This window comes from Diaporthe batatas, assembly GCF_019321695.1.
Source record: "Diaporthe batatas strain CRI 302-4 chromosome Unknown Contig00017, whole genome shotgun sequence".
Lineage (NCBI taxonomy): Eukaryota > Fungi > Ascomycota > Sordariomycetes > Diaporthales > Diaporthaceae > Diaporthe > Diaporthe batatas.
This window is the reverse complement of record NW_025408564.1, coordinates 631378-657786: the sequence shown is the minus strand read 5'-3', so window position 1 is coordinate 657786 and position 26409 is coordinate 631378. Positions and strand designations below refer to the sequence as shown.

Below are 26409 nucleotides of genomic sequence, written 5' to 3'. Positions count from 1 at the left end.
GCTCACCTGTGTATCAGTAATGATTTTGGGTGAGAACAATAACTGATGTTAACGGGGTTGGGACTCCGTTGCGATCCTTATGTCTTGAGGCTGTGGCGTGTTTGCCGTAGGTTGCTGACTTTGATGCTGGCTGCTGCGAGACTGTAAGCGAGGCTGCGCCTGTCCGAAGCATTCCAGCCCGTCACGCAAGGGGCTTTTGTGGGCCTACAATGTAACTACCTCATTGGATGAATGCGAGCATAGACGTGGAATGAATTCCTATTAGTTGATGGTTCGAATGCTAGTTGCTAATTGTTGACAAAGGAATGCCAAACGATCACCGGTCCCTCAGGCCAGACATCCATCCTCTTTTACACCGCCACAACCATCGTAATGTATTTCCAGTTGAGCTCCAACCAATATTCTGGGATTCAAAGGCCCCAGTTAGGGATGGTGCTCCAGCTGCCACGCATACCAGACGGCGCGGCGCGTCCAGGGGAGGCTCCGTGATCTCCACCGAGATTGGTCACGGCGCTGCCAAGAGCAAAGGACTCCCACCCACCTCCGGCGTTCTTGGTTCCGTCCTGGTTTCCGTGCTGGGTTCCGTTCGGGGCTCCGTTCAGGCTTCCGTTCGGGGGTCCTCTCAGGGCATCGCGCGGCTTGAAGTCCTCAGCCTGGCCTCGGAGACCATGCTTGTTGACGGGGACGGGGTGGGCCGCCTGGGACTGACCGCCAGGGGGGACGTTCTCCTTGGGAAGGTTGACTGCTGTGTGGGGTTGACATGTTAGCCTCCGGGATGAGAAGAATGTTCGGGCTTGTGTGGGGTCATACCAATCGGAGCCTCCTTGGCGGGCTGGGGAGTGGATGATGCCTTTGCCTTGTCGCCGAGCATGTCGTAAGCGGTCTTTGCGACGCCCTCGAGGAGGTCGGCGGGCTTGGCGCCTTGCTTCAGCGCGATGGCCAGGGTGGTCTTCAGGACGTCGTTGGGGCTGGAAAAGTTGGCCATGGAAGCCTCGATGGCTGCCTTGAGGCCCTGCTCGTCGTCGATCAGGTCGGCGATGATGTCGGCCAGGATGTCGCCGCGGGCCCGTTCGCCCACGCCCTTGGCGATGTTGACGGTGCGCTCCATGATCTCGCCGCTGGTGAGGTACTTGTTGCGAAGGACGGCCTCGAGCACCTGCTGGAGCACGTCGTCGGCGGTGATCTTGACTTTCATTGCGGCATCGAGCGGGGCGGCGAGGTCGGACAGCAGGTTCATGCGGGTCTTCATGCCTGTGACGTCGCCAGCGCACTGCTGGAGCTCTGCAGACTTGGCGGAGAGGGCGAGCTTCTGCTCCTCGAGCTTCTTGGTGAGGGCGGCGAGCTCATCGACATTTTTGATCTTCTCTTGGAGCAGGCTTTCCTGGGCAACAAACTGCTCCTTGAGCTTGGTAAAGTGAGACATTTTGTACAAACGTTAGGTGTGATGGTTGGGAAAGGGCTTGATGTGTGAATGGTGGAAGGTAGAGAGCTGCTTTTGTTAGGCTGGGTGCCCAGGTGGGTCAAGATTGGGTGGGGTGGGAGGGAGGGTGGGAGAGAGAGGGTTAGAGAGAGAAAGAGGGAGGGGGAGGGGGGAGGGGGGAGGGCGAGAAGGACAGAAGGTCAGAGGGGGGAGGGAAGGGGGGGAGGTATAGAGGGGGGATAGAGAGAGAAAGAGAGAGAGAGACAGAGGGAAGGAGGGGACGAGCCACACCTGGCAACTGCCATAAGTTGGACATCGACAAGCACCCAGTACCCAAGTATGCAGGGACCTGAGTGCCTATCCCGGTGCCAATGTGCCTGCCTTGACAGCTTGACTGGTCGTCTGAGAAAATACCTTCCTTTGCCTATCTATGCAGCCAGTCTGTTGACCTGCTGGGTGTCATTGCTACGAGTGTCTACTGTGATACCACCAGCAACAAAGCCAAGCTGGTTCGTACCAGAACCTTGCCAAACAAGAGGCATTACTTAGATACTGAGACCAGCAAGCATCAATGACATCTTGTGTCTTCACCAGCTCTTCTTTTGCAATCAAGTGATCCAAGCCCGCGAGATGTGGCAACGGTCAACGGTCTGGTGAACGCGACTGCCCAACGCTCCTTCCAAAGAAAGCACGAGAAAAAGCAATCCCGGCCATCCCATCCGACCGCTGCTCACTTCTCAGCGTCTTCACTGCCCTCCGACCCAGTCCTGATCTTTTTGCTAGGCCTAGCCGCGTCGCTGTTGTCATCCTCCTCATCACCTGCCCTGCGCTTGGCTGGAATCGGAGCAGGCGCGGGGCTCGATCTGGCGTTGTTGATGGACTGGGGATATGATGGGGAGGAGGGGGGTGCAAAGAGTACTGATTCAAGAATGTCTTCCTCAGCGGGTAGTCCCTGGGTGTCGTTGTTGACTGGGTCTAGATGGCTGGTGTCGGCGGAATGGTCCAGTGCCACGTTAATAGTGTCTGCATGATCGGCGGAGTCGGCGCCCGGTTGCGATTGCTGAGGATGATGAGGCTGCAGTGGGTCGGGATCTTGGGTCTCCAGGGGAGTGGAGGGACCAACTGTGCGCGGTGGCTCTGCCGAAGAACATGTTAGCAAGTGAATGGGCAGGAAACCGCCGTGAGGAGGTTGTCATCGCGTAGGCCACATGTAGGACATTACTATGAGCACCCCGTGTAGATATATACGCACCTCCACCAGATCCACCGCCGAATGCACCATGCTTGACCTCCCTCGAGAAGACCTCCATCACATCCATGAGGTCTTGGCGAGTCATCCCCATGCCCATCGCACAGCCAAGCACAGAAAGGACGCTGCTCCTGGTCATGGCCGGATCATGCGGAAGGATAGAGGCGGCCGCATAAAACATCTCCTTGAAGATGACGGGCACCTCGCAGCCAAGGAGCGACGCCGTCCTCACGGCGGGGCCCACGATGGCGCGGGCGGACATGCTCGTGGGCCCGGCGTCCCTCGCCGCACCCAGACAAGCATGCACGACGTCGTCCACGGTAAGCTCGTCCCCGGCGGCGGTCTCGAGTGCGGCCTGGATCACCTCTTGGGAATCCAGACCGCTGGACTGGATGGCAGTCTGGATGACGAACTTGACCAGCTCCTTGGGGCCCAGCTCGTCCCTCATGGCGATCAGCGCAAGGCCGACAGCCTCGTGGGCGGATAGGTTGACGCCGCCACCTTCACCCAGGAATGGGTTGCTGGGGTTGCTGTCGCTGCTGCCACTGCTGCCGCCACTGCTGCCACTGATGCTGCTGCCACTGCTGCTGCTCGAGCTGCCCTTGACAGCCAGCTCGATCAAGTCAGCGGGCGCAACGCCGCCCGTGTTTGGGTTCGGGCCTGGGCCTGGGCTGGGTACGTTGCCGGACAGGGCACCCTGGATGGCGTCGCGGATGCCGTCGCGGGCGCGCTCGAGCCTCGTGAGCGAGTCCTTGAGGTCTTGCAGCTCGGCCTCTCGCGCCTCGGTCTCGGCGGCCCTGGCGAGCAGGACTGCCTCGCGGTTGTGGATCTTCTTGAGGAGCTCCTCTGCGGACATGGTCTTTTTGGCCTGGGGGAACGGGCAGCAAGGGATGGGAGAAAGGGTGGGTGCGGGTAGCAAACTGTGCGCCTTGCAGGAGTCTTTGTCGCTTTGTTTGTTGTGGTGCTTGTTGGGTTGATGAGCGATGGCCCCGTTGACTGGCCAGCAGGTAGAGCTCGTGCGTCGGGTGCGATCGAAGCTTCCAAGCGCTTGAGGTTCCAAGTTACTTCAGGTTGGGGGCCTGGCCTGGCCGTGGATGATGTCAAACAAATTTGGGCTTTACGAGTTGGGCACATGCGATAAGTCACTTCATCCTTTTTTGGCCCCCTACTGGGGGCAAAAGGCCTTTAATGGCCAGCACCTGGGCATCCCACCGTTAGATTTGACTGAGCTTGTTGGTGTGTTAAAAGTCACTTGAAAGACGGAATAGATGGTGGTCTTTTGCAGGGGATTCCAAGTCGTTGTGCACAACATCCACGACAACCTCATAAGGGTCAGAAACTGTAACTTTTAGAATAATACACTAAGACATTAATCTAGGAAAGAATATTTTGCGAGAGACCATCTGAGAAGTGATTATTCTATGGGTGCTGGCCCTTTGTGTTTTCAGATGCAAACCTCTAATCTCTTCTTTTACCTATGGTTTGAATGCGCAGGGACTTTGGCTAGTGGACTCTCCATTGTAAAATCAGTACCTACATACCGATCCCTGGGAGCAAGGAGCTATTGAGCATGGCCTGTTACTGCTAAAGCCCTGACACTTTGAGAGCTGCCACTCTGAACACTTGCAAGCTTTGCTTGCCCCTTCGTCGACAAGGGCCTCTACTTCCTTCCTGCCTTCCCAAGTCAACCCAACCCTTGCAAAACAAACTGTGGCAGGGGGCCCTCAGCCATCATTTTCCTCCTCGTGATCCTGCGAGGTCTCTTACGTTTCGAGTTCCAACTTCCGACATCCACTTCCATTTCCAGCGTGCTCTGCACATTCCCACCCCAGCCCACGACCTCGGTCCCCACGCACCCTATTTCTTTTCACCGAACCTTCCACCAGCCTGAGCCGTCTCTCGCGCAAGACGGGACTTCATCCACCCCGTCTGCAACTCAATCCAGCCCAAGGTAAGAGCCCTGGAGCTGTTCCTTTCCGCTCCACCTGGCACAGTTCAGCTAAGCGAGGCAATCGCCCACCGATCACCTAAACCTTTCCAGCTGATCATTATCCCCCAGCCTCCAGCAGCTCCTTCATTTTGCCCTCAACATGTCGCCAGCGGGGTCCCCGGATGGGCCATCGGCCAGGTCCCCCGAGGTACTTTGGCAACTGGTACAATTCAAAAAGATAAAGGCCTTTAACGATGAGAACGAACTAAAACAGGGACGTTTCGAGTGCTGGTTTGTCATTGAGCTCCCTCCGGTTGAAGACTCGGGATTTCGTGTCTGGATCGTTGTTGTCAGCGGCAATGCCCATGCACGCTTCCCAACGGCACGGGACGAGTGCTCTCTACGAGTCAAAGGCCAAACTTGGTGGGAAGCGAGCCGCGTCCCCAACCCCACAACGACCATCTCAATACCGGGCGACAACCAATGCGTCTATTCCACGTACAAAGTCAAAGTTCCTCGTTCCCTGAACGATGACAGGCAGCCGCTTTTTGCCCCCTTGGAGATGGCAAAGGACCCCGAAGATGGAGCATTGCGACCAATCTTCTGCTCTGAGAAGATGTTGCGGGCAGGTCTTTGCCTCAAGATAAAGTCAACACCGCAGCTCGAAGACCAGATACAAAGGAAAGCCGTGCCCGACCCGTGTTGGCAATTCCATGATCCCAAGCAGTACGATGACATCTTCCGCTGGGGAACAGAGGAGGACTTCGAGTTCGAGGCCGCAGAGATACGTAATTTCAACCTCGAAAGCGTCTACAAGTGCTGGCTCGTTGCCCAGGACACCCACAACGGCGCGCTTTCTCGCTCCGAATCAAATGGCGCCAAGCGCCACCAGTACCTTGTTGTGATGGCCGTGCGAGAAATCCCAGAAGATTTCCCCAAGGTGGGAGACTTGTGTGAACTTGCATTCAAAAGCCACATTCCTGCGCCGGAGAAGGATGCGGCCACCACCAAAGATAACGCGAAGCTCAAGCGGAAAGGGCTGGAATACCAGGTCGGCGCGCGGCTGGACAACCCCTATGACAAGATTCTCTTGGACGAAGGATCTGCAGCCGGGTCTTCTTGGAACAATTACTGCACGTTCAAGGTCTCGCTGTGCAATGACTCTGCCGAAGTCTACTCTCTGCTGGACGGCGTCGATTGTAAGCTGGACTGGCGCACGATGTCTCAACGTGACGGCCGCCAAAAGCATCGAATGGTGCTGGATCGGGCATCCGCTTTTGAAGCACATGTCTGGATTAGGATCAGTACGACGACGATGACTGTCGAACTGAATGCATTGACGGAAGCGCTTGACCAGCCAGTCCACAGTCGTACCCGCGAGGCGATTTCGTACGTCCGCACTTTTGAGAGAACGACTGAGACATTCGATCTTTTTCAAGCTCTTCCCAACATTCGCAGCGATCGCAAATTGCCCGAAAACGTCTCGGCGCTATTTCAACGCCTTGATGAAGACCAGAAACATGCCTACAGAACAGTTCTAAGCAAACTCCCCGCCAGGGTCGGGATCCTACCAGGCGGTCCGGGTACGGGGAAGACGAGCCTTTTCCTCGCGATCTCTTCTCTGGCACTCACGCCCATCGAGGGGGTGCAAAAGACTGGTGGCCCGATCCTGCTTATCCTGGAGGCAAATCGCCCGGCAAACGCTGCCGCAACTCATGTGGTGCAGCATTTCGAGAAACTGCAACGGAGCGAATTGCGAATTTTGAGGGCATACAATTTCAACTATGAGGGCGTCTGGGTAAGCATATTCAATTTTCTTTCCGGCCTATTCTTTTGTTATGTTCCCGAGTGCTTCACTTAGCCCAGGCCACTAACACACCATTGAATGTAGAGTGCTCGAAAGTATTTGAAACAAGAAGACAGCGACACACAATCTTCTGGCGTTAATTTCGATGAAATGTTTGAAGCTCATCGTCCGGATCATGTGCCACAGCTTCGCAGGGGTCGCAAGGGCGAGTGCCTTGCCCCAAACCTAAAGGAAGCAGCGCAGCAGTACTTGTCAGACCACCTGGAAGATTTTCCAAGATTTTCAGAACTACTCCGCGCGGAGCATCCAGCTGCATTCAAGAACCGCCCATCTTTTGATGAAGACGTACGGGAGGAGTGGGATAAACTGTTCAAAATCGTACTGGGTGAGACTGACTTTGTGATCACGACCACCGTTGGAGCGGCAAAGATCGCAAAGTACTTTCGTCCGACCCTTGTTCTGTTTGACGAGGCATCTCGCTCTCGGGAGCTTGGCACCCTCGCAGCTATCACAAACTTCCCATCTGCCGAAGCCTTCCTTTTCACAGGCACCGTGGAGATGACAAAGCCGTACCTCGCGTCTCACGGCAGCCACCTTTGGAACCCTTGTACCGAGCAGCTGAGGACATCGATGATGGCGAGGTACTTGCACACAGTGCCAGACACACCCCGTCTTTCACTGAACCATCAAGCCTATGGGAATTTGCACCGCCTCTCATCTGAGTTGTTTTGGGACGGCGGTATTCACTCTGCCCTGCCAAGGGAAGAGCGATTCCCTCCGTCGACGATGCACCTGCTCCACTACTGCAGAGACCTCGCCGGGAACCAGGCGTTGACATTCCCTCGGCTGCTGGTTCATGTGAGTGGCTTCAGTGAGGAGGACTTCAAGCAGAGGAGCAAATTAAACAAGAGACACTTGAATTGGGTGGTCCAGAAAATAATTCGGGACCTTGTTCAAGATCCAGATTTTCGATCGACAGATGGGAACGAGCCTGGCAGCATAATAGTCACTACACCTTACCGTGCACAGTTCACGCTTTATCGGAAGGCCATCAACAGTCTGATGCGTGACCTGGACCGCGAGCATCAGCTTTCAGGCAGCCGGGGCCGAAGGTTGCACAGGGAGGTCCAAGTCCAACCAGCGACGGCCGATGTCGTCCAGGGCCACTCGGGAGACGTGGTCATCCTGGACCTCGTCAACTGGGAGAACACCCCACATGTAGCAGATCCCAACCGGCTGTGTGCCGCTCTGACGCGCGCCAAACAGGCCGAGTTTGTGATTATGGAAAGAACCATGTTGTTGCAGCGGGACAGGCCGAGGAGGTGGAACTTTGGCTACATAGGACCACACATCAGGCTGCTCCATGAGCACTGCGACTCCCTGGGGCAGGTCATCGCTGTGGACCCTGTGGATGACAGCCAGTCCAGGAGGAGTTACAGCCTACACCGAGCGGATCCTCCTGCTGGAGCCGATGTGTCTGCGGTGCCTCGGCAGCTCCCGGAGCTCCCGCCCGATCTTGACCAGCCGCGGGAGGACGGAAAGGCTGAAGAGCTTCCTGATGCTGCTGTTGGGTCCGGCCTGTCAGCTTCAGACGGTAACGATGAAGATGGTGACGTTGAAGACATGTTGGGACTTGCGGCCAAGTTTGGGTTCGAGATGGTGAGGAAGGCTATGCAGCTGGGTCTTGATCCCTTGGCGGGTTCGACTGAGGGTGTGTAGGGCGTTGTTCTGGCCTGGGGGTTGGGCGGGGCTACGGTGTTGAATTCTGAATGGTTTTGAGGGAAAAGTTTTGTTTTTGTCTTTAGTTGGTTTGGGGGGGGGGGGAGGCGGTTCTAGAAAGCTCCTAAGCCCCGTGCTCGAGGCTGTTGAAATGATGGTAGCTAGGATGGACTGGACGGAAAATGGTGCCGCTTTGTGCTGGGAGTATGGACTTTGAAGTTTGAACGGGAATTTGGGCTCGTTGGGAGGATGAGATTACTTGTGTCGATAAGCTCCCAGAGCTTGCTAGAAAATCAAGAGTGTTGTTTTGTTTTTTTCAGCTGCAAAAGTGTCTACTTTCCCTTGCTGCTGAGCAAGCTGCCCCCCCCCCCTCTTACGCTTCTGCTGGGCTTGCAGCATCCCACGACGCTATCAGCTTCGTCCACTTCCCACCCAGCTTCCCTTTTCTTTTCCTGCTGCTGAATTCCTCTCCAGCTCAGCGGTTTGTTCAACCCTCGCAAACTCCCCTCCGCCTTGCGGCAGCTCACCAAAAGAGAGGCCTCGTTTCTCTCTTTTCTTGCAGAGGCGCTGCACTGTCCACAGGGGAGCGCTTCCTGTCGTCCGTCCATCTGCTTCTTGACCGCCCAAGCCCCCAGCAACCTTTTCCTCTTCAGCTTACGATTCTTTTGCCTTGTTCAGCTTACTGCTGCTGGGTCGTCTCTGCTCCCTTCTTTAGTTGACGCAACACCTGGTCTTTTGGATTTGGCAGCTTTGGAACTGCTTGAGGGTGTCTCCTCGTCTTGCGCTTTTCCTTGGCCAGCTGGAGCTTTCAGTTCTCTGCCCTTTCTCTCTGGTTCGACCTCGAGACTTGTTGAGTGTATGATTATACCAGTTACCCCAGCTTCTTCACGAACCTCCTGACATGGTTTTCTGATTCTACAGTTTTGAAGTCCTCAAGGTTCAACTCAGCCACTCGACGAGCTTTGGAATCTTTTGCTGCGGCAACCCTCAGCTCCACTTCGATTTGAGATCTCTACGCGGCAGTCAGGCGCGGCGCACTGCTTGGTCTTGTTTTGCAAACTCATTTTGATGAGCGAGCTTTCCTGTGAACTCTCCTCCCCAGCCTCGTTCTTCTCCTCTTCGTTCCAGGACAAGTGAATGGGATCATCCCTTCTTCTTTCAAAAGCTCTCCAGTGGACATTTTGAAGAGATCACCAACTTCCCCCAGCGCGATCTGCACTAAGATTCACAAATCCCCTTGCCCAGTTCGTCGATTCCGACACTTTTCAACATGGTATGTTCCTCATGCTCTTCCAAGAATGATCGTCAATGTTAACTAACATTTCCCCCCAGGTGAGCTGGGATCCTCATTTCACCCCACGGGTGACGGACCCAAACTGGCCGAATGATCGAGAGATACCACAAGTGGTCACGCCGGTTGAGCCCTTGTACGAGTTCAACATGGAAACTTTCTTCAAAAGGCATTCTATTGGCACCCAGAACGAGTTCCTCCTTGAGAAAGAAGAAATCGAGGCATTCAACACCCAAAGACATTCGTTCAAGGCATGGCCGATCTTCTACATCCGCCAAATGGTGAACTCGGCCGTACTGCTCTTCTTTGTGGAGCCATCCGGCCATGACTCGATGCTGCCCAAGGAGGGCGAGAATTGCGACATCTCCATTCCGGGATTCAACAGCAAGTCTCCCGCCACCCGCGTCGACAACCCTTGCTCCCTGTGGCGCGTCAGGAATGAACTCTGGGAGAAGTGCTCCGCCTTTCACGTTCATCTCACAGGAAAGGACAACATCATGGCCAAGTTCCCTCGTCTCCAATTGGCACAGGGGAGAAGAAGCATACCTCCAATCTCGCAGCTGGAAACCCTTCGGGTGTCCTTCAAGCTTCGGGTGTCGACTTCGACCAGAAATGCGGAGCTTGGGGCTCTCTGGTCCCTCGATCAGGGAGTGAAAGGGCATGGGGACGGACACTCGCCGTGGCAAATCGAAGCATACAAGTACTTCGTCCTCTTGGGCCATCCGACGGGACACATGCCTCTATTTTCGCTCTTTCCACACATGTTGGACGCGTTCGTGAGACCCGACTCGATTCCACCTCAGCTACTGCGGCTTTTCCAGACCCTGAACGACCAGCAGCAGCACGCTTTCCAGCAACTGCTCCGCGAGATCCCCAACGGCATATGCGTCGTTCACGGCTGTCCTGGAGCGGGAAAGACTCACTGGAATCTCGTCGTGGCGGCCGCCCTGCAGTCAAAGGACGAGATCACTTATCCTGGACGAGAGTCGCCAGAGCCTCGGAAGAACAAGGTCCTGTATCTCATCGACATCAACCGCCCTTTGACGGATGCTGCGAACAAGATGGCCCGCTTGTATGATGACCTGGAACTCACCAAGACGAGCGAGATCGATGGGTCGACCGTCCCGAGGACCGCCATCCGGATGCACTGCTGGAGCTATGAGAAGCTGACGCCGAGGCGGAGGCAGCTAGAGGCCCAGTGGGAGGAACTCAATCACCGGATGAGCCAAATCGAACCCGCCGAGGGAAATCAACAGGGGAGTGGAGGACAGCAGAACTCCGGCCGGGGCCCCTTGCAAGAGTATGATGCCCAGGCGGATGACAGCGAGAGGCTCCAGATCCACCGCTTCGCTCCGGCCTTCAACATCGCGGAGGCCGAGAGCAGGAACAGGCCTGATCAACAATCGGAGCGCGTTGCTCCCTCCCTTGACGAAGCAGCATTGGCGCTGTACGAGAAACACAAGGACACCACGTACCGGAGGCTCCAGGGCATCCGCCGCCGCCTGCAACGCCTAGGAAGCACCGACCTCGAGGAGCTCGAGAACGAGGAGCTGGAGACGCTCTATCGTGACACCCTGATGGACGCCGACATGGTCTTCACGACGCCCGTCTCCGCGAGCAAGTTCTCCTCGTCCCTGTTCTCCCCGACCTTGGTAATCTTCGACGAGAGCCCCCACGCGCGCGAGCTGTCCAACCTGATCGCCGTCGCCAAGTTCAACCCGGCGGCGTGGATCTTCTCGGGTGACGTGAGGCAGACCAAGCCATTCGTGGGGTCCCTGGCACACGGCCCATGCAGGAACCAGTTCGGGCCTCAGCTACAGGTATCCATGATGGCCCGGGCAGATCTGAGGTTCCCGGGCGCGGAATCTCTGAACATGAACCACCGTGCCTACGGAGGCTTGCAGCAGCTGGCCTCGGCGGCCATCTACAACAACAGGATGCTGCCGGCCAACGACCCCGCGGCGCCCGGCGGCCTGCCACGAAGCACAATTCACCTTCGCAACAGGTACATCATGCCGATGAAGCACAACCAAGGCAGCCAGGTGTCCCGCCTTCTCGTGAGCCTCAGAGAACCCGGCGCGGCGCGGAAGGCCGACGACAAGAGCTGGTGTCACCCGGGGCACCAGCGCTGGGTCATGGACCTGGTCCTCAAGCTCCTCAGGGACGACGACTTCAAGCAGACCAGCGGCGCCGGCCAGGGGACCATCCTCATCATGGCGCCCTACACGGCGGCGTTCCGCCGGTACCGCAAGGCCATCACGGACTTAAGGATTCGTCACCCAGCATTCAAGGACCGCGTCGTCGAGGCCCGGACCATCGACTCGGCGCAGGGCCACGAGGCGGACGTGGTTATACTGGACTTTGTGCGCCAGCGGCCCACGGACTTCCTCGAGGACCGCAGCCGCCTCTGCGTCGGCCTGACTCGGGCGAGGCAGGCCGAGTTTCTTCTCATGCACCCGGACCTGGTCCGCGCCGTGGAGGGCGGGAGGCGCAGCTGCCTGAAGAACGTGGTGGCGCTCTGCAAGGGGGCGGGAGAGTTCGTCAGCGACCCGGCTCCGCTGCCCGAGGTTGTGCGCCGTCCGGTCCGTCGTGAGCCGGCGCCGCGTCGCGCTGAGGTTGTGATTGTGCCGAGCCCTCCGGGACGGGGGGGTGCCTTTGACTTTTCTGGCATCCTCTTGTCCCTGTTGGACCCGGGCCGCGGCTCGTCTGGGGCTGACGCCTTCTCGCCGCGGCTGTTGCAGGAGGAATGGGCCCGGCTCCTCGCACGCCGTGCTTCGGGCTCGGCGCAGGCTCCGCTCCGGGTCCAGCGGGACTCTGCTGCTACTCGCGTGGCTGGCCGGGAGTGATGGCCGTGGATGATGGATCTGGACCTCAGCGGCAGGGAGAGGATCACATGGCACGGCTGTGGGATTTCGGGTGATATTGGCAGCACGGCATTGGTTATGGCTTGGATGACTTCGAGGCTTAGCAACAAGCGTGTAGATTGAATTTCTGTTGTTTTTCTATTCCGATTTGCCGGTGCTTGGTGTTCCTTGTGACGGCCGTCGCCTTCTTGCATTCACATTCATCTGTCCGTGGCGATGCAGTTACAGTTTGTGTACGGTAATTGGGAATTGTGACGGCGCTCATCCTGTTGCATGGTGTACCCAAGTACTTGCCTAGGTATGTAGCAACACCCCAAGCTGCCGACAAAAGTATATCTCGCTCCTCCTTCTCATTACTCACGGCAGACATGTTACGCATGATGACAAGGCTGCCCAAGAACTCTACCACCCACCACTGCAGACTCAGGAGCCGCGCGCACTGTCCCCTGGATTCGAGACCGCGTTAGAACCACCCGATCCTGCCTCGCTGCCCTACTACGACGCTGCGGTGTGACGAATCAGGTGCTTGGGATGAAAACTCGAGGTTTGTACTCCTTGGCAGGAAGGACGCCTGATGTGGTGCTCCATGAATTGGCTCACCCAGGGGAGACTGGTTGCAGTGGGACTCCAGATCCGATGTGATGCCTAGCCGTCACTATCGACTTGGTCTGTCAGGGGCTTCTAGGAAGGGAGGAAGATACCTGTAGTTTAGAGCCTCAGGAACCATTCTCGTCGGGCTTCACTTCAAGGTCGCGTGTGAGGTAATGTGTGGTTGAGGGTGGCCTCTCCCAGAGGATTCCGGACATCACATGTCTGCACTCTTGCTGTAACATTGTCCCATCTTTGAAACCGTGTCTTATGTCGTATTGGAGTTTCTTACGCTTGAAGACCTCTGCTCTGTTGGAAGCCGTCCGGTAGACTGTTTAGAGGTTTCCCATAGAGGCTCCCACATCAAATGTGAGCCCCTGGGAGGTCATCACCTCAGAGATGATTTGGCCAGAGGCTCTCACGGTACCGTAGGTGGCTAGGAAATTGTACTTAATGAGGCTAGAGGGTTGTGCTGTACGAGCCTGTGGCGTTGGAAGTGGATACCTAGGTAGATAGCATTCCGGTGCAGCGCACCAGGCAGACTTCAGGACCAAGACGAAGTGTCTGCATTCCGTCGAGAATGGGTATATAAAAACATGGAACTACTGTTCAAGCTCAGACATGAATGGATTCAGGGCAGGGCTGGCCCGCTCGAACATTACATCTCATCCATCCAGCCCGTCATGCACACTGACATCCAACATTCCTAACCCATCCTTCCCTCAGCGCGCCCGAGAGCAAGTATTACTGCCGACATATCGCCTAGCCGACCAGGGTCGCGAAGGCGGTCTCTATTCGTGGTGAGCACGGCCTGCTGCTGTGATCTCGACGTCGGTGTGTGGCCAGAACCTGCTCAGGTCGCCCATTGGGAGGTTGATAGGGACTCTCATCTCCGCTGCCATTATTATCTAGTTGTGAAGTTAGCCATAGATCAAACAGAGAAGCAGCCCCAAGGGAGCATGACGAGGAGTGGGCTACAGGACGGCCATGAACTGTCTCAGCACCTGCAGCCAGTGATGCTCTTGCTACATAGGCCCGGATTGATGTTTTTATTTCTTGAATGAAGGGGAGGGATTTTCTTCGGAAGCTACTTACGAAGCAGGCGTACCACCCCAAGAGGGCCACGACAAATATCAACGCGCCTCCAGCCTATTTGAAAGGGGTTAGTTAGTCACCTTGTTCATCTCGCTTTACCTGGCGCAGTCACCATCACTTACCTTCTGCAGCTTCAAGGCATCATCAAAGCTGCCCTGGCTGACCTTGAAGTAAGCCCCAGCCAGGACGAAAGACGCAACGGTCACGAGGCCAAAGATGCTCGCAAAGACAATGTTGATCTTGAGCGTGAAGAAGAAGAAGGTGAGCAGCGCGAAGCCCCACACGAGCAGGTACAGCGCGATGGCGGCGTTGAAGGCCGGCGCGGACGCCCCCGTCGGGTCGGCCTCGGTGGCGTAGGGGCTGGAGAGCTGGAGGGTCGGCAGCTGCAGGACGCCGAAGGAGAGCCAGAAGACGTCGAAGAGGCCCATGACCATCATGGGGAAGAAGTTGCCCATGACCCACTCGAATATCAGCGCGAAGGTGAGGAGGATGGGCCCCGTGAAGAAGAAGATGCCCGCGACGGGGGTGAGCCCCGAGGCGCCGCCCCAGCCCATCAGCACCATGGCGAACGTCGACGCGGATATTCCGAAGCTGTGTGGTGTTGGTCAATGTGGTCAGCCAACTAGTGCTGCAAGGAATTTGCCTGACTTCTTCGTCTGCGTGTGGTAGGGGGGATATGATCACTCACCCAACGAAGCCGAGAGCGGTGGGGTTCGCAAAGCGTCTGTTGTAGTCGCCGACGTGAGGCGTCTTGGGCGAGAAATACAGCTTCTCGAAGAGCTCGGGCGATATGGTCACGCCCGTCGTGGTCCGATGTATGTGCCCCTTCTCTTCATCCTCCACGAGGCCGTTCCTGTCGAGTGGTGTAGCCATCTTCTTGGCTTCGATGTTGATGAGGCTGATTGTAACTTTTGAAAACTTCTGCTGCGGTTACAATGAGACCATCTGGCCTTGCCGTACTGGTCCTCTTTGCTGGGGGATGTTCCATTATCAATGGCCAAAGCTCAATGAGAGATCGGAGGGTATTAATACAAACCTTGGGAGCAAGAAGGACTGGCGGGGTAAGCGCTCAGAATGCCCAGGTGTGTTACGCAGTCATTTCGGTCCCGGAGCCTACTAATTTGCCCATGGCCTCGGAAAGCTTCACAGACACTACGTGACCAAAGTTCAGTGTTGCAACGGGGGGCTCGGGGCGCGTTGTCTCCAACACAGGTCCCACCATCCGTCCCAAACACACCCAATCTAGCTTTCTGCCGAGATGTTCACCTCCGCTAGATACAAAGTCAATCTGCGCAGCCGAGGCCACCCCATTCGCCGCGTCGCACTGGCCCTCCTGTTGATTGCGGACAAGCTCCCGCGCATTGAGCCACGGGGGCTAATTTAGCATTCCATCTGGTCCATGCTGAGGGAGCACTTACAAAGCACGCATGCCCGGGTGGCCTGACAGCCAGTCGTGACGTCGAGTCGTGAACGGGGGGCAGCTGTCAGAATTAACTAGCCCTCTCGCCCTGCAGCACGTGGTGTAAGCCACGCTACCGTGTGCGTTGGAGCCGGGATGAGGGTGCGTGAACCATGAACCGTGGATCGTGCGGTGCGGGGAAGACTGCTTGCTTCTTACTCGTTGTGTAGGGTGTGTGCCAGCTGGCCCTGCCCACACCTATATCGCTTAGAGTACTATTGACGACCTGCCTTTCAGCCGGGCTCACAGCCGTCTTGGGGAACCGGGGAGGAGATCATCTTGTGTTACCTCGATCGGCGCGAGTCGTATCGCGTATAAGCCAAGGATGCGTTCCATCGGCCGCTCTTGGGTACAAAGGAAATCGTTCGGCTATCGTGCTACCGGCTTTTGGGGTCTGGCCCTTGAGGAGTTTTGACTGGCAATACCACTGGCATTGCCTTTTTGCTGGGGGATTGAATAAGAGTCCAAATCTGTCAGCCTCGATCAGTCAGTGCAATCGGTATTCCTAGAAAACATGGTCACTATGAGGTTGACGGGTCAGAAGTGAATTGATGGAGTGAGTATGAAAGGTGAAATACATGAGTTGGTTTGCGATTGTAGTCCTCAACCTTTGGAAGATGAAGTACTGAGGGTAGTGGAAAGATCGAGGGGGGGGGGTTGATTGGAATGGACGAACCGCGTTATCGAATTGCGGGCAGTTGAGGAGTCCTATTGAGATGCAGGAGGGTTTAGAGCAGTTTGGCTGTGCAAGGCTGTATTACTTGAAGCAAAGGTGACGAGGCTTTCGGGCCCACTTTCATCATCCATGACCGCTCACACGCCAGCTCTGGTACGCAAGAGCCCACGCAAAAGGCAAAAGCTCTGGTGTCAAGCGATGTTGAAGCCTTGCTTAGGACCAGCTTTAGACGAAAAGTGGTTGAAGTGCACCTAGGTACGAACAACTGCTGTACCTCGAACCTGCGAGCTGGGGTCTGCCTTCTGCTGAGCCCACAGCAACCGACGCGCAAGACGCAACTCGTTCATTGTAAACAAACAACTTGGTCACTGCAGATTCCCACTTCAACAATCGACGCCAGCTTCTACCCACTCCATTTGTCTTCCTGCCTCTCGAGCAGAAGGACTGTCAGCCTGTCATCCACACCTGTCATCCACACCCATCTGTTTCTCATTCATCGTTTATTTACCACCCAACAAGCAGCTGCGAGCCAGGAATGAAGATGCGCTTACCAAAAAAGACGCGCTTACCAAAGTTTGAGAGGCTCAGGCTGGAAGAAGTGATAGAGGAGGACAAGCTCATCGCTGCTGACGCTGAAAGGGCGACCTACCGGTACAGCGAAGTCAAGTACGACAACTTCGTGCCCATCGATGAGGACAGCCAAAACACCGCCAATGATGAGGAGGAGGGAGAGGGAGAACAGGAAGAAGCAAAAGAGCTGGATGAAGAAGAATACGACAGCGACAGTGAGATCGACGGTAAGAGCGACAGTGGCAGGGACAGCGACAGCGACAGCGACAGCGACAGCGAAAGTGACGGAAGCCACGACGTGACCGCACAAGCTGCTCCTTTTGACATTGAAGAAACCTCCAACAATAAGGATGTTCCTGGCCACAAGAGCGCTGTTGCGGCCATCGAAGACTACCTGTGTGAGAATTCAGGCATCTACCGAAAGCTCCAGTGGGAGCGTTTTAAGGTAAGTAAGCCCACATGCAAGCAATCTAGCCCTCACACCCTCCCCGTCAACACAAGGCAGGCTTTCTGACCATGACGGATATCAGGGATGGCAGAGTTCTCAGGCAAAGCAGTACTTCGCAGAGGAGGAGCGCAAGGCGAACGAGAACCCCTTGGAAGCAGTTCATGGACTGATGGCGGATATGAGGAGGATTGCAGAATGGATACAGAGCAGCACGGATGCTTTCACCATCGAGCCCGGCACAGGGTTCAGGCGTATTCTCGATCTGTCAGTGGTCCCAGGCCGCTTTCTGACCTACGCCCTTGAACAAAACCCCGGCGCCCATGCCCTGGCCTTTAGCCTCCCTGTGGGGCAGGGCGGCTTTCCCCCAGCAGTGGAAGAGAGCGAGTTGGTCAGGATCCAGAGGCTGGACACGACTATGCTCGTAGCGGACATGGGTCTACGTGTAGGAGAAATTCCCCTGTGGAATCGCCACATCAGGAGGTTCCGCTTCTCACGATACTTCGACGATGGCCCCGGATCCGGCTTCGACCTTGTAATCTGCACCAACATTATTCAGCCGACAAAGGCGATGTTCCGCGGAGGGCGGGAGAATCGCCGCCGCGAGGAGCGCCGCCGCCTCCTGACCCAGCTGGTGCTTGGCATCCAGCGCCTGAGGCACGGGGGAAAGATGATCATCGAGCTGCACAAGCTGGAGGACATCCAGACTATCCGACTGATTCTTGAGTTTGTCAAGTTTGCCAAGGTCGCGATCCTGCAGAAGGGCTACTGGGTGGGAAAGCTGGCGGGTTTCTACCTTGTCGCCACCGAGGTGCAGTCAACATCGCAGGGGGCCTTGGACGCCTTACAAGAGTGGAAAAGGGAGTGGAAGGTGGTCACCGTGGGCACCAGGAGGGAATGGCTGGAGGACCGCGACCGGATGGCTCTCTGTGAACAGGAGGCTGTCGAGGACTTCAGTCCCGACTTGTTGAGTCTGGGCAAAGAAACTGGCATCTGGCAGTCGCAGATTGATCTCCTGGCTCAGCCCCCGTGGGAATGCGGTAAAGGCCCACCATTCTGTCCTGCCTGGTAGTGGTGGGGCATCCATGGTTCCCCTATGGTCTCTGGCAGGCCAATAGGCAGGCTTGAAGGCGCGGATTTGCAGACTTCTACGGATTCAAAGGTGGAAAATGGCTGTGGTGGTTTTCTGTGAGCCTCACGAGTGCTGTACTGTGGCACAGTCGTCCTACGCCCCGCTGTTGTTCTCTAGAGGCATCTTTGCGCCTGACATTTGTGTTAAAAGGTAGCGTGTATGACTACAAGTGTAAAAGAATAATATGTTGGAATTTGGTCTGTAGTGCTTGTGATACAGTCTGAGTTTCCGTTCTCACAGCCAGCCGCTCCCGGAGGAGAAGCTGAGTAGCCAAGTACCCTATGGTATCTTGCGATAGTGGTCACAGAGCTGCTTCTCTTGTCTTCAACGCTCTTTTCGACCTGATTCGCTCCTTCATTTCAAGGTACCATGTTTCTGCTTGGTGTTTCCGGCTTCGTTGAAGTCGGTTCTGCCTTTTATTCTCATCTTTGGCTGGAGGCAGCTCCTTCTTTGGCATCTCAGAGTGTCCAGTTTCATCCAACTTGTTCAACCTGTGTTGGAGTTTTCGCACCAATTCCACTGTTACACTCCGTGAACCCAGTAAAAGTAGGCAACGTAGAGTAAATAAAGTGTACATCTTTACTGGCTGAATGAAGATTGCTATTCGTGCATCCTCGTTTACAACTACAGGATATCGCCCTTTTTGGACTTTGGATGGTTGGTAAAGTTTCCTGGTAGCTCCTCGCTGCTCACGGCGAATCACGACTACCAACCAGAGTGGACTGCCGAGCTGGTGGATCATCAGAAGCTTGTTCTGACTTGATATCTGGGACCCCATCGGTCGAATCAAGCCCAGCGTCCCGTTCGCAGGCAATGATGTCGGCCGGGCGGGATCTTACGGCCGGCATGATGCTCCTGGTGAGAACTACAATGACTGGACGGCAGCTCGTATGCAGGATCTTTCATGACTTCGTGACGACATACCTGTGTTTTGAGGCCATGGAAATATTCAGACGACAGAATAGGGCCGAAAGATCTTCATGTACGGTGTGTCAAAACCTGCACGCCCTCCCTATCAGCTGTGATTTCGAACCTCGACGTTTTCACGCAAACATTGAGATCATGGTCACTGCGACGCATGGAGCTCTTGGAAATAAGAACGCGTTCTGAACCTATTAGGTTACTACCTCCTTCACGATCCCTTTAACCCATTGTTGCGAGCTTCCTATGAATGGCCACACCCGTCTAGTTCTGGGCCTGCTCGCCCAGGGCCACGCCTTCATACTTCTCCCCACCCTCAAAGCCGCCGACGATAGGTCCCGTGATCCGCTTGAAAACGTCAGTGGACAACTGGATGGTGCTGGTGTAGAAGCGTGCAGTGAAGGCCTGGCCCTCGCCCACGTCGAAGCGGATGTCGTAGCCGTCTGGGGCTGGATCCCGAGGCTTAGGAGGGTACCCTGGGTCAGTGCCGTCCTTCTTCCACGGGCGGACGACCACGGACTTGTCGCCGCAGCTCTGGAACGCGACGGTCCCGTTCATTGAGATCCAAGACGAGAAGTATTCCTTGCCGTCCCTGGACAGGGCATCGAGCCAGACGATTGAGTATGGTCCCAGCCGGCCGTGGCCCCAATAGTACGATGTCACCGGCCCGTCGAGGAGATTGACTCCCCACCTCTTGTCGTGGTAGCCATAGCCCTCGAAGTTGAAGGCTTGTCCGCCGATGATAAGTTCGACCGTTGCGTCGGAGTCGGGCACCGCGTTGGATGAATAGACATCCGGCATGATCTCTTCCGTAGCTCCGGCGATGTTGGGATCGCAAGGGTATCGAGGGGGCGAGACCTGGAATGAATTAGAAGTGGGGAAACACATGATCCTATCTAGACCGGGATATCATACCGATGTCAGCGTCACCGTCCCGAAGCTCTCAGTGTCCGGGTCGTCCCCTGAGATGGTGTATGTGATGTTGGGTGCGTCGAGATTAGTCCCGCTGAACGAGAAATCACCAGCTTCTCCGTCCCAGTGCGAGGCGATGCCCCTGTCGTTGGCGACGAAGCTTGCGTTTCTGGTGGCAGGCATCGTCTTGGAGAAAGTGGTGCCGTCTAGGTACGTGCCCGACACCTGCACGGCGAGCGCGCCTCCCAGGTTTGGGTTCTCGATGTTTGCGAAGATGATACTGAACGACTCGATAGTAGTTGAGGAAACAACATCGAAATACCACCTGCGCCCAATCAGTTGACTGCCCCCCTTGACAGCTCGCCACTCAGTCTTACCAGTCGAACGTTGTGCTGTTGACGCCGGGTGTGAGTTTCGGGAGGTCGAGGCCGCCGTCGACAGACACCACCTCGGCCGTCGATTCGCCTTCAATCACCTCGAATGGCAACACGAGACTTGCGTCGGAAATGACGGGGCTGAGACTCGCTCCAGCCAGGCTGGCAGCAAGCCAGTAAAGGCCAAGAAGGAAGAGAACGTCCATCATGACTCGGTGGAGTTGCCAAATCTTGTGAAAGGATGTGATGTCTGTAGAGAGCGTGGTTGGATTGGGTTGATGGGGAGGAAGAAGGAAACAGCCTGGAGTGTGGAAGAAAACTCTGGTCTGAATTTATACCTGTGCTCTGGGCCGTCCGAAAATTGGTCACCCATGCTCTTGCTGTATGTGGTCTCCAGTGCTTTCAGTCACGCTTCTTCGTCCCATTTTTTGTTTGCCATTATTACAATGGTGCCTTCCTTTCATTTACGGCCTAGCTTATCACAGTGTTTTGGTCCACATACCACTGGCACTGCCAACCTTGGAACAATACACACCTGTAGGAAGGCTTTATCAGGCGTGAACCCAGAATAGATAAACGACGTGAATACAGGAGACAGCATTGTGTTAGAGGGAAGTCAGTTCAAAATGAGTAACCTCTGTGCGGCTGTCCTGCAGAGGGTCATTTCCTACATCGGAGGCCATCCTGTAGGCATATGTGAGCTTATCCAATGAGGTGATATCCCATTTTAAAATCTTAGATCCCAATCCGTAGGAAACTTTTCACAGCTGAGCTTGGCTCTTCACCTAAAGGACAACTGTAGGAAGTTTACAATAACGTAAACTAGATAAGAAGTGACCATGATCAAAGTGAAGTCATCAAGCACATGAAGCCTGCCTCACAGTTGCATGCAAGATGTATCTGGGTGTGAAAGCCTCCCCAAAAGCTTCGTCCTCATCTAACTCACTTGACGTCCCAACAGCCACGGGGACACTGCATCAAATCAGCACAGTGATAAGCTCGCCCTTCATTGATTGTTTAGGAGTCATGCCGACGCATTCCTGCTCCGTAACTCGTACCTACCCTAGGTAACGGGTTTACAATCCCATGGGCGCCCGCCTACGATCATTTTTCCGCTTCATACAAAGATTGTCGCTTTCCATTTAATATTTTAGATGCATGAGGTCGCGACCTCGAGTTTTCAAGAGTCTCCTCAAGAGGGCCGTCGAAAGAGTTGTAGCTGATCCACCTGGCGTTCGAGTAAAGCACGGTCGTTTCGTCTACGAGGATCTCGACGGCAATGAGCGGCAGTGTGGCGGAGTACCTCTGAGAGAGGAATTTGCGACCGTCAGCAGAGCCGAAAGTTCCTGGTGTTGGAAGGTCCACGGAGCATGCGAGCTTGAGGCTATATACCAGGGCAGAGGCCAGAGGAGCGAGAGTGGTGCCAAGAAGACCGGTTGACGGAGAGGCTTTCATCTTGAAGAACTTTTTGCAGTGTGGCGATCTTCGTTTTTGACTCGTACGTCCTCTTCGGTTCCTTCTGATGATTCCCCACGACCTTGAACGGGGATAAATCTGGCGGACTCGGTAAAAAACTCATTGCTATGTCAGATGGTGCTAGTTCCACAGTAGAGGCTCACTGGAGAAAGCTAACGCAAGCTTATGGCCGTCATATCCTCGCCCACCTTTTATACCATGGTGACCAAACCGACCTCTAGAGGATGTGTGTGCTCATGAAGTAAGTGGTGGCTGGGGTGGAGGATTGGTTCTGACACGCCCACTCTCGCCAATGACCTCACGCCTGAGGAACCTTTGAATCCAAAGAATGGAGTCTACATTAAACAAATGCTTTTATTCGATGTTATCTAGGTAAACTCGGCTCAGCCCTTAGCTCCAAGAGCTCACCAAGCCATGGATCATTGCCTTTCCAGCTTCTCAAGGAAAGGCATGACGACCTTCTCTGCCACCTCGATGCTGTTTTTCTCCAGGAAGATGAAGTGCCCGTTCCCCCTGATGCCTCTCTCCTCCAACCTCACAAACTCCACATCCACGCCAGCCTGCAGCAGGAAGCTCGCGACGCAACCAGAGTAGACAGACTGGAAGCTGGACTCCCCAACCATCTGCAGCATCGGGACCTTGGCCAAGTTCGGCAGCTTCCTCGCCGGCTCAACCTGCAAGATGCAGGGAGCCAGATTGGGACTCGTAGCAGGATGTGTCTCCCCCACCAAGGCACCCGGGTCATCAGCGGGCAGCGGCGGGTCGAAAACCAGCGGCAGAGGGGTAATTCCATACTCCAGCGGCGGGAAAGACAACGAATAACCGGGGGCGTAAGGCGGGCCCGTCCACGACTCGAAGGGCCTGGCGCCGGGCTCGACGGACACCAGGCCGGCGAGGAGGTCCGGCCTCTCGTTGGCGAGCTGGTATCCCATGAGGCCGGCCTGCGAGTGCGTGATGAGGATGTGAGGGGTCGCGATGTGGTCCGCGAGCGCCACGTACGAGTGGTTGGACAGGTGTGCGGTGATGGTGTTGTTGCCCTGGTAGGCGACCTGCGAGCTGAAGAAGCTGTCGAACGCCGGGTCGCCTGGCAGTCCGGTGCCCGGCCACTGTGTGTGGTTGGCGGCCTGGGGGTATGGCAGCGGGTCGAGCTTCTCCGGGGCTGTGAAATAGGAGGTCGCTGTCTTGGTGGAGGAGAGGATCAGCTGGCCGCTGCCGGGTGTCCATGTCGAGCGGCCGCGTTCGGGCTGGTCGGTGAGGTACACCACGTATCCCTGGCGGAGGAAGAAGCTTGCCCATCCCTCACGGCCGTCGGGTGTGTTTAGCCAGTTCTGGCAGGCTGTCAGCAAGTCTACCTTCGGTCTCGCCGGAAAACTTCCAAGGTTCAGGATGCCAGACTCGGCAGGATCTTTACCGTTGCAGTTTGCCCCGCGCCATGGATGAAGACCAGAGGATGCTCGTGGAGAACGTTGGGCGGGGTGAGACGCTCAACATAGATCTGTCCGACCATATACTGGTTGTCCTGAGTTCCACCGGGCTGCGACATGATGTTAGCAGCTGAGACTGCAGATGCTCGACGCGAGAAGGGACTCACAAGCGTGGTGTTCACATATTGACCGCCCACGTAGAAGAACGTCCGCTCCGCGAATGCCTCCGTATTTTGACTGTCCGAGGAGTTTTGGCCATAGGATACGGCTCCGGAAAAGGCGGTGGGCAAGAGGCTAGCAGTAAGGAGGAAGTTCAGAATGGAAACCATTGTGCTGTTCTGTTCTTGCATACCTAAGTATGTCGAAAGAGGCTTGCATTCAGAAGGTGTCAAGCCTCTGCGGAAGTAGAAGCAGTTACAAATGCTCGCCATAGGTCACACCGAAGGAGGACACAAAGATGACCCCAGGCCAACTAACGCATGCTTACGCAGAATCCGGGCTAGTGCCCCAGCCACACATTATGAGCCTGTAGAGCGTGTGGGCCTTGGAAGGTGAGATAGGATAGTCTCTCTCCAGCCAATTCAGGAGTGGTTTTCTCCCTACGACATCATCAAATTAGCAACCAGCACACTCGTTTGTCTGAGGGCGTACACACACAACTACTATTATTTCTTCAAGGGGCCGAGAGGTTGATTCAGAACCTCTGCCTCTGACCCTATCCCTGTCCCAAGTGTGATGACCAAAGAAACAGGACAAGCAGAGCCACTTGAGCAAGGCAACTTTTATGATCATATGCATCAAGTTGGGCAGGGTTTGAATTGGACATAGACGAGGAACATACAGTATTTCCCAGCCGCTAGGCAGTTTAAATAGTATAATACACCTTCCTCTAACCTGTCACGGATGAACAGACCAGGCAGTATAATTAGTTTCGTTTCTATTCCGCGTATAGCCAAAGCCATACATGTCGCCTCCATATAGTGGTAAACACTTAAGACCCAGCGTTTAAAAATATACAATGCCGATGATAGTGGTTCAATATGATAAGCAGGCACGTGGCCTTAGCCTTGTGACGCATAGACAGGGCTAGGGAGAGCCGCTCCCGACGGCGCCGTTGACTAGAATCGTCGACACAAGTAGCCCAGGGGCTAATCTGCCACGGCGTGACGGCGAAGCAGTCATAAGGCGAGGCGAGAATAGTCTCAAGATGGTCGGGCAGTGTAAACTACCAAATAAGTCAACATCAAACTTTTCGCCATGGTTTTCCGCCTTATAGTAGGAACATGCTTACGGTGGTGTAGGCGTTTTAAGGAGCAGCACTGCCCATAGGTAGCCCTGCTTCGCCTCACTCACTACTAGCATGGGTGGGCGCCTGCATGTTCGCCAGGTGGACCTGCAATTGTTCAAAAACCCAGCCTTAACACTAAGGGAGGAGCCGTCAGAAACCCATACATCTTAGTACTGATTAGTGCAGATGCAAGCGTTTCTTTATGAGTCACAAACCATTAATTTGGAATGGAAGAAGACGTTTCACCTTCTCAATCCTAGTTGTGTCACTCCGATCCATCTCGTCAAGAACACACACCACACACTGCTACGGACTGAGTACCAATATTTCTCTCGAATCTGAACATCACCAACGATTTTTGCTCCGTACAACTACAACTCGAGGCCATCAACTGCGGCCGTCATTCGACGTCTGGTTCCCTCACCGCCATCAATATCAGATATGGCTATAAAATACCACCAAACCCAGACCGTCGATCATTCCCTTCCCAAACGTCAAAGAAATCGTGCTCACACAATGACATACAGCCTCTGCGCGAGCCTGTCATTCAAATGGAAATCGAAAAGCGACACACAGCCTCGAGACACACCAGCGGACTCAAACCCACTTCCAGATCCCATATCGGGGTCGATTGATAAGGAGACAAAGCCTCAGGAAAACTCAATTTGGGCTCCAGGTCCACTGCAAGGCCAGAAACCTCGGAATGAGACTCCGCCACCTTCTTACGCCACACCAACCCCTCCGAGTCTATGTGATCCCACCACCCAGCCTCGACAAAAGACGGAAGAGTGTGCTTCCCAGCAGGCTCCTCGCGCCCCAAACCCAGACACTCCACCACCTTCTTGCACCACACCAACCCCTCCGAGCCTATGTGATCCCACCACCCAGCCTCAACAAAAGACGGAAGAGTGTGCTTCCCAGCAGGCTCCTCGCGCCCGAGACCCAGACCCTACGCCACCTCGCCCTAAACGATATATGCCAATCACGATGGCCTGGGCGACTGATACCGGCGGAATCTGTGTGTTCGGGGCCTTGGTATCCTGGACGATCGGGGCGGGAATAGCATGGACGGTCCCGGCCGCAATGGTCTGGTTGCTCGGGCTCGGGATCCTCTGGTCGATAGAAAAGAAGTGGGATATTCGCACAACCCCCTTTGGATCCTCGTATAACCAATCTGACTAATTATGCCACCCTAATATTTCCTACTATATCCTTACTAGTGAGGTGGAATTACACGTAAACAACCTATATAACGGCTTTAGTTAGTGGTGTTTTAAGCGTAATTTGCGCTTAACTATGTGACTACTCTGATATCTGGTTACGTACTTAAGTACCCTTGTTGTCGCCAACGCTGCTAGCATTTACTAGGCGTGGTGTGGAGGGAGTAAAAAATACTGACTTGGGTATTGGGGATAAGGTTAAATAAAGTCCTCTAATTAGCTATAGCCCTAATTAGTCAGATTAGTTGTGCGAGGATCCAAAGGGGGTTGTGTGAATATCCGACTTCATAGAAAAAGAGCTGGGGTACGAAGAATGGTTTCAGCGGTACGAGCAATGGCGTCGGAGCCAGCTTGCCTAATGAGGGGATCAATCATCATTGTGGTGTTGACCCACCACAACCCCTCCTCGGTCAAACAACAGGGAGAGGACGTTCAGAACTATGAAACGCATAACGGCTCCAAGATGTTGCTCTTCGAAAATTAGGTTGCCTCGGAATGTCTTCGCATATTCCACGGCTACTGAGCTTCCACATTATCACACTCCGTTCG

At 55.1% G+C, this 26409-nt stretch overlaps 7 protein-coding genes across 7 annotated transcripts; 3 read left to right on the top strand and 4 right to left on the bottom strand.

Moving 5' to 3' along the window:
• Positions 1-423: 423 nt before the first annotated feature.
• On the bottom strand, positions 424-3525 carry KVR01_011963 (uncharacterized protein; the record flags this gene model as incomplete). Its single annotated transcript, XM_044790811.1, has 4 exons — positions 424-638; positions 811-1405; positions 2214-2557; positions 2673-3525. 4 exons carry the CDS (start codon positions 3523-3525, stop codon positions 424-426), a joined length of 2007 nt encoding a protein of 668 aa, XP_044639044.1.
• Positions 3526-4759: 1234 nt separating this feature from the next.
• Positions 4760-8125, top strand: KVR01_012025 (uncharacterized protein; the record flags this gene model as incomplete). Its single annotated transcript, XM_044784925.1, has 2 exons — positions 4760-6397; positions 6491-8125. The coding sequence occupies 2 exons, from the start codon at positions 4760-4762 to the stop codon at positions 8123-8125; spliced, it is 3273 nt and encodes a 1090-aa protein (XP_044639106.1).
• A 1270-nt stretch (positions 8126-9395) lies between these two features.
• On the top strand, positions 9396-12262 carry KVR01_012066 (uncharacterized protein; the record flags this gene model as incomplete). Its single annotated transcript, XM_044782329.1, has 2 exons — positions 9396-9398; positions 9458-12262. 2 exons carry the CDS (start codon positions 9396-9398, stop codon positions 12260-12262), a joined length of 2808 nt encoding a protein of 935 aa, XP_044639147.1.
• Positions 12263-13659: 1397 nt separating this feature from the next.
• KVR01_011990 (uncharacterized protein) lies at positions 13660-14836 on the bottom strand (the record flags this gene model as incomplete). Its single annotated transcript, XM_044793616.1, has 5 exons — positions 13660-13776; positions 13964-14017; positions 14086-14424; positions 14482-14554; positions 14652-14836. 5 exons carry the CDS (start codon positions 14834-14836, stop codon positions 13660-13662), a joined length of 768 nt encoding a protein of 255 aa, XP_044639071.1.
• A 1797-nt stretch (positions 14837-16633) lies between these two features.
• KVR01_011809 (uncharacterized protein) lies at positions 16634-18185 on the top strand (the record flags this gene model as incomplete). Its single annotated transcript, XM_044791772.1, has 2 exons — positions 16634-17113; positions 17199-18185. The coding sequence occupies 2 exons, from the start codon at positions 16634-16636 to the stop codon at positions 18183-18185; spliced, it is 1467 nt and encodes a 488-aa protein (XP_044638890.1).
• Positions 18186-19430: 1245 nt separating this feature from the next.
• Positions 19431-20658, bottom strand: KVR01_011948 (uncharacterized protein; the record flags this gene model as incomplete). The annotated part of the gene is made up of 3 exons (XM_044786480.1): positions 19431-20024; positions 20082-20403; positions 20456-20658. The coding sequence occupies 3 exons, from the start codon at positions 20656-20658 to the stop codon at positions 19431-19433; spliced, it is 1119 nt and encodes a 372-aa protein (XP_044639029.1).
• Positions 20659-22347: 1689 nt separating this feature from the next.
• On the bottom strand, positions 22348-23681 carry KVR01_011911 (uncharacterized protein; the record flags this gene model as incomplete). Its single annotated transcript, XM_044791740.1, has 3 exons — positions 22348-23256; positions 23340-23462; positions 23520-23681. 3 exons carry the CDS (start codon positions 23679-23681, stop codon positions 22348-22350), a joined length of 1194 nt encoding a protein of 397 aa, XP_044638992.1.
• Between the last annotated feature and the right edge of the window lie 2728 nt (positions 23682-26409).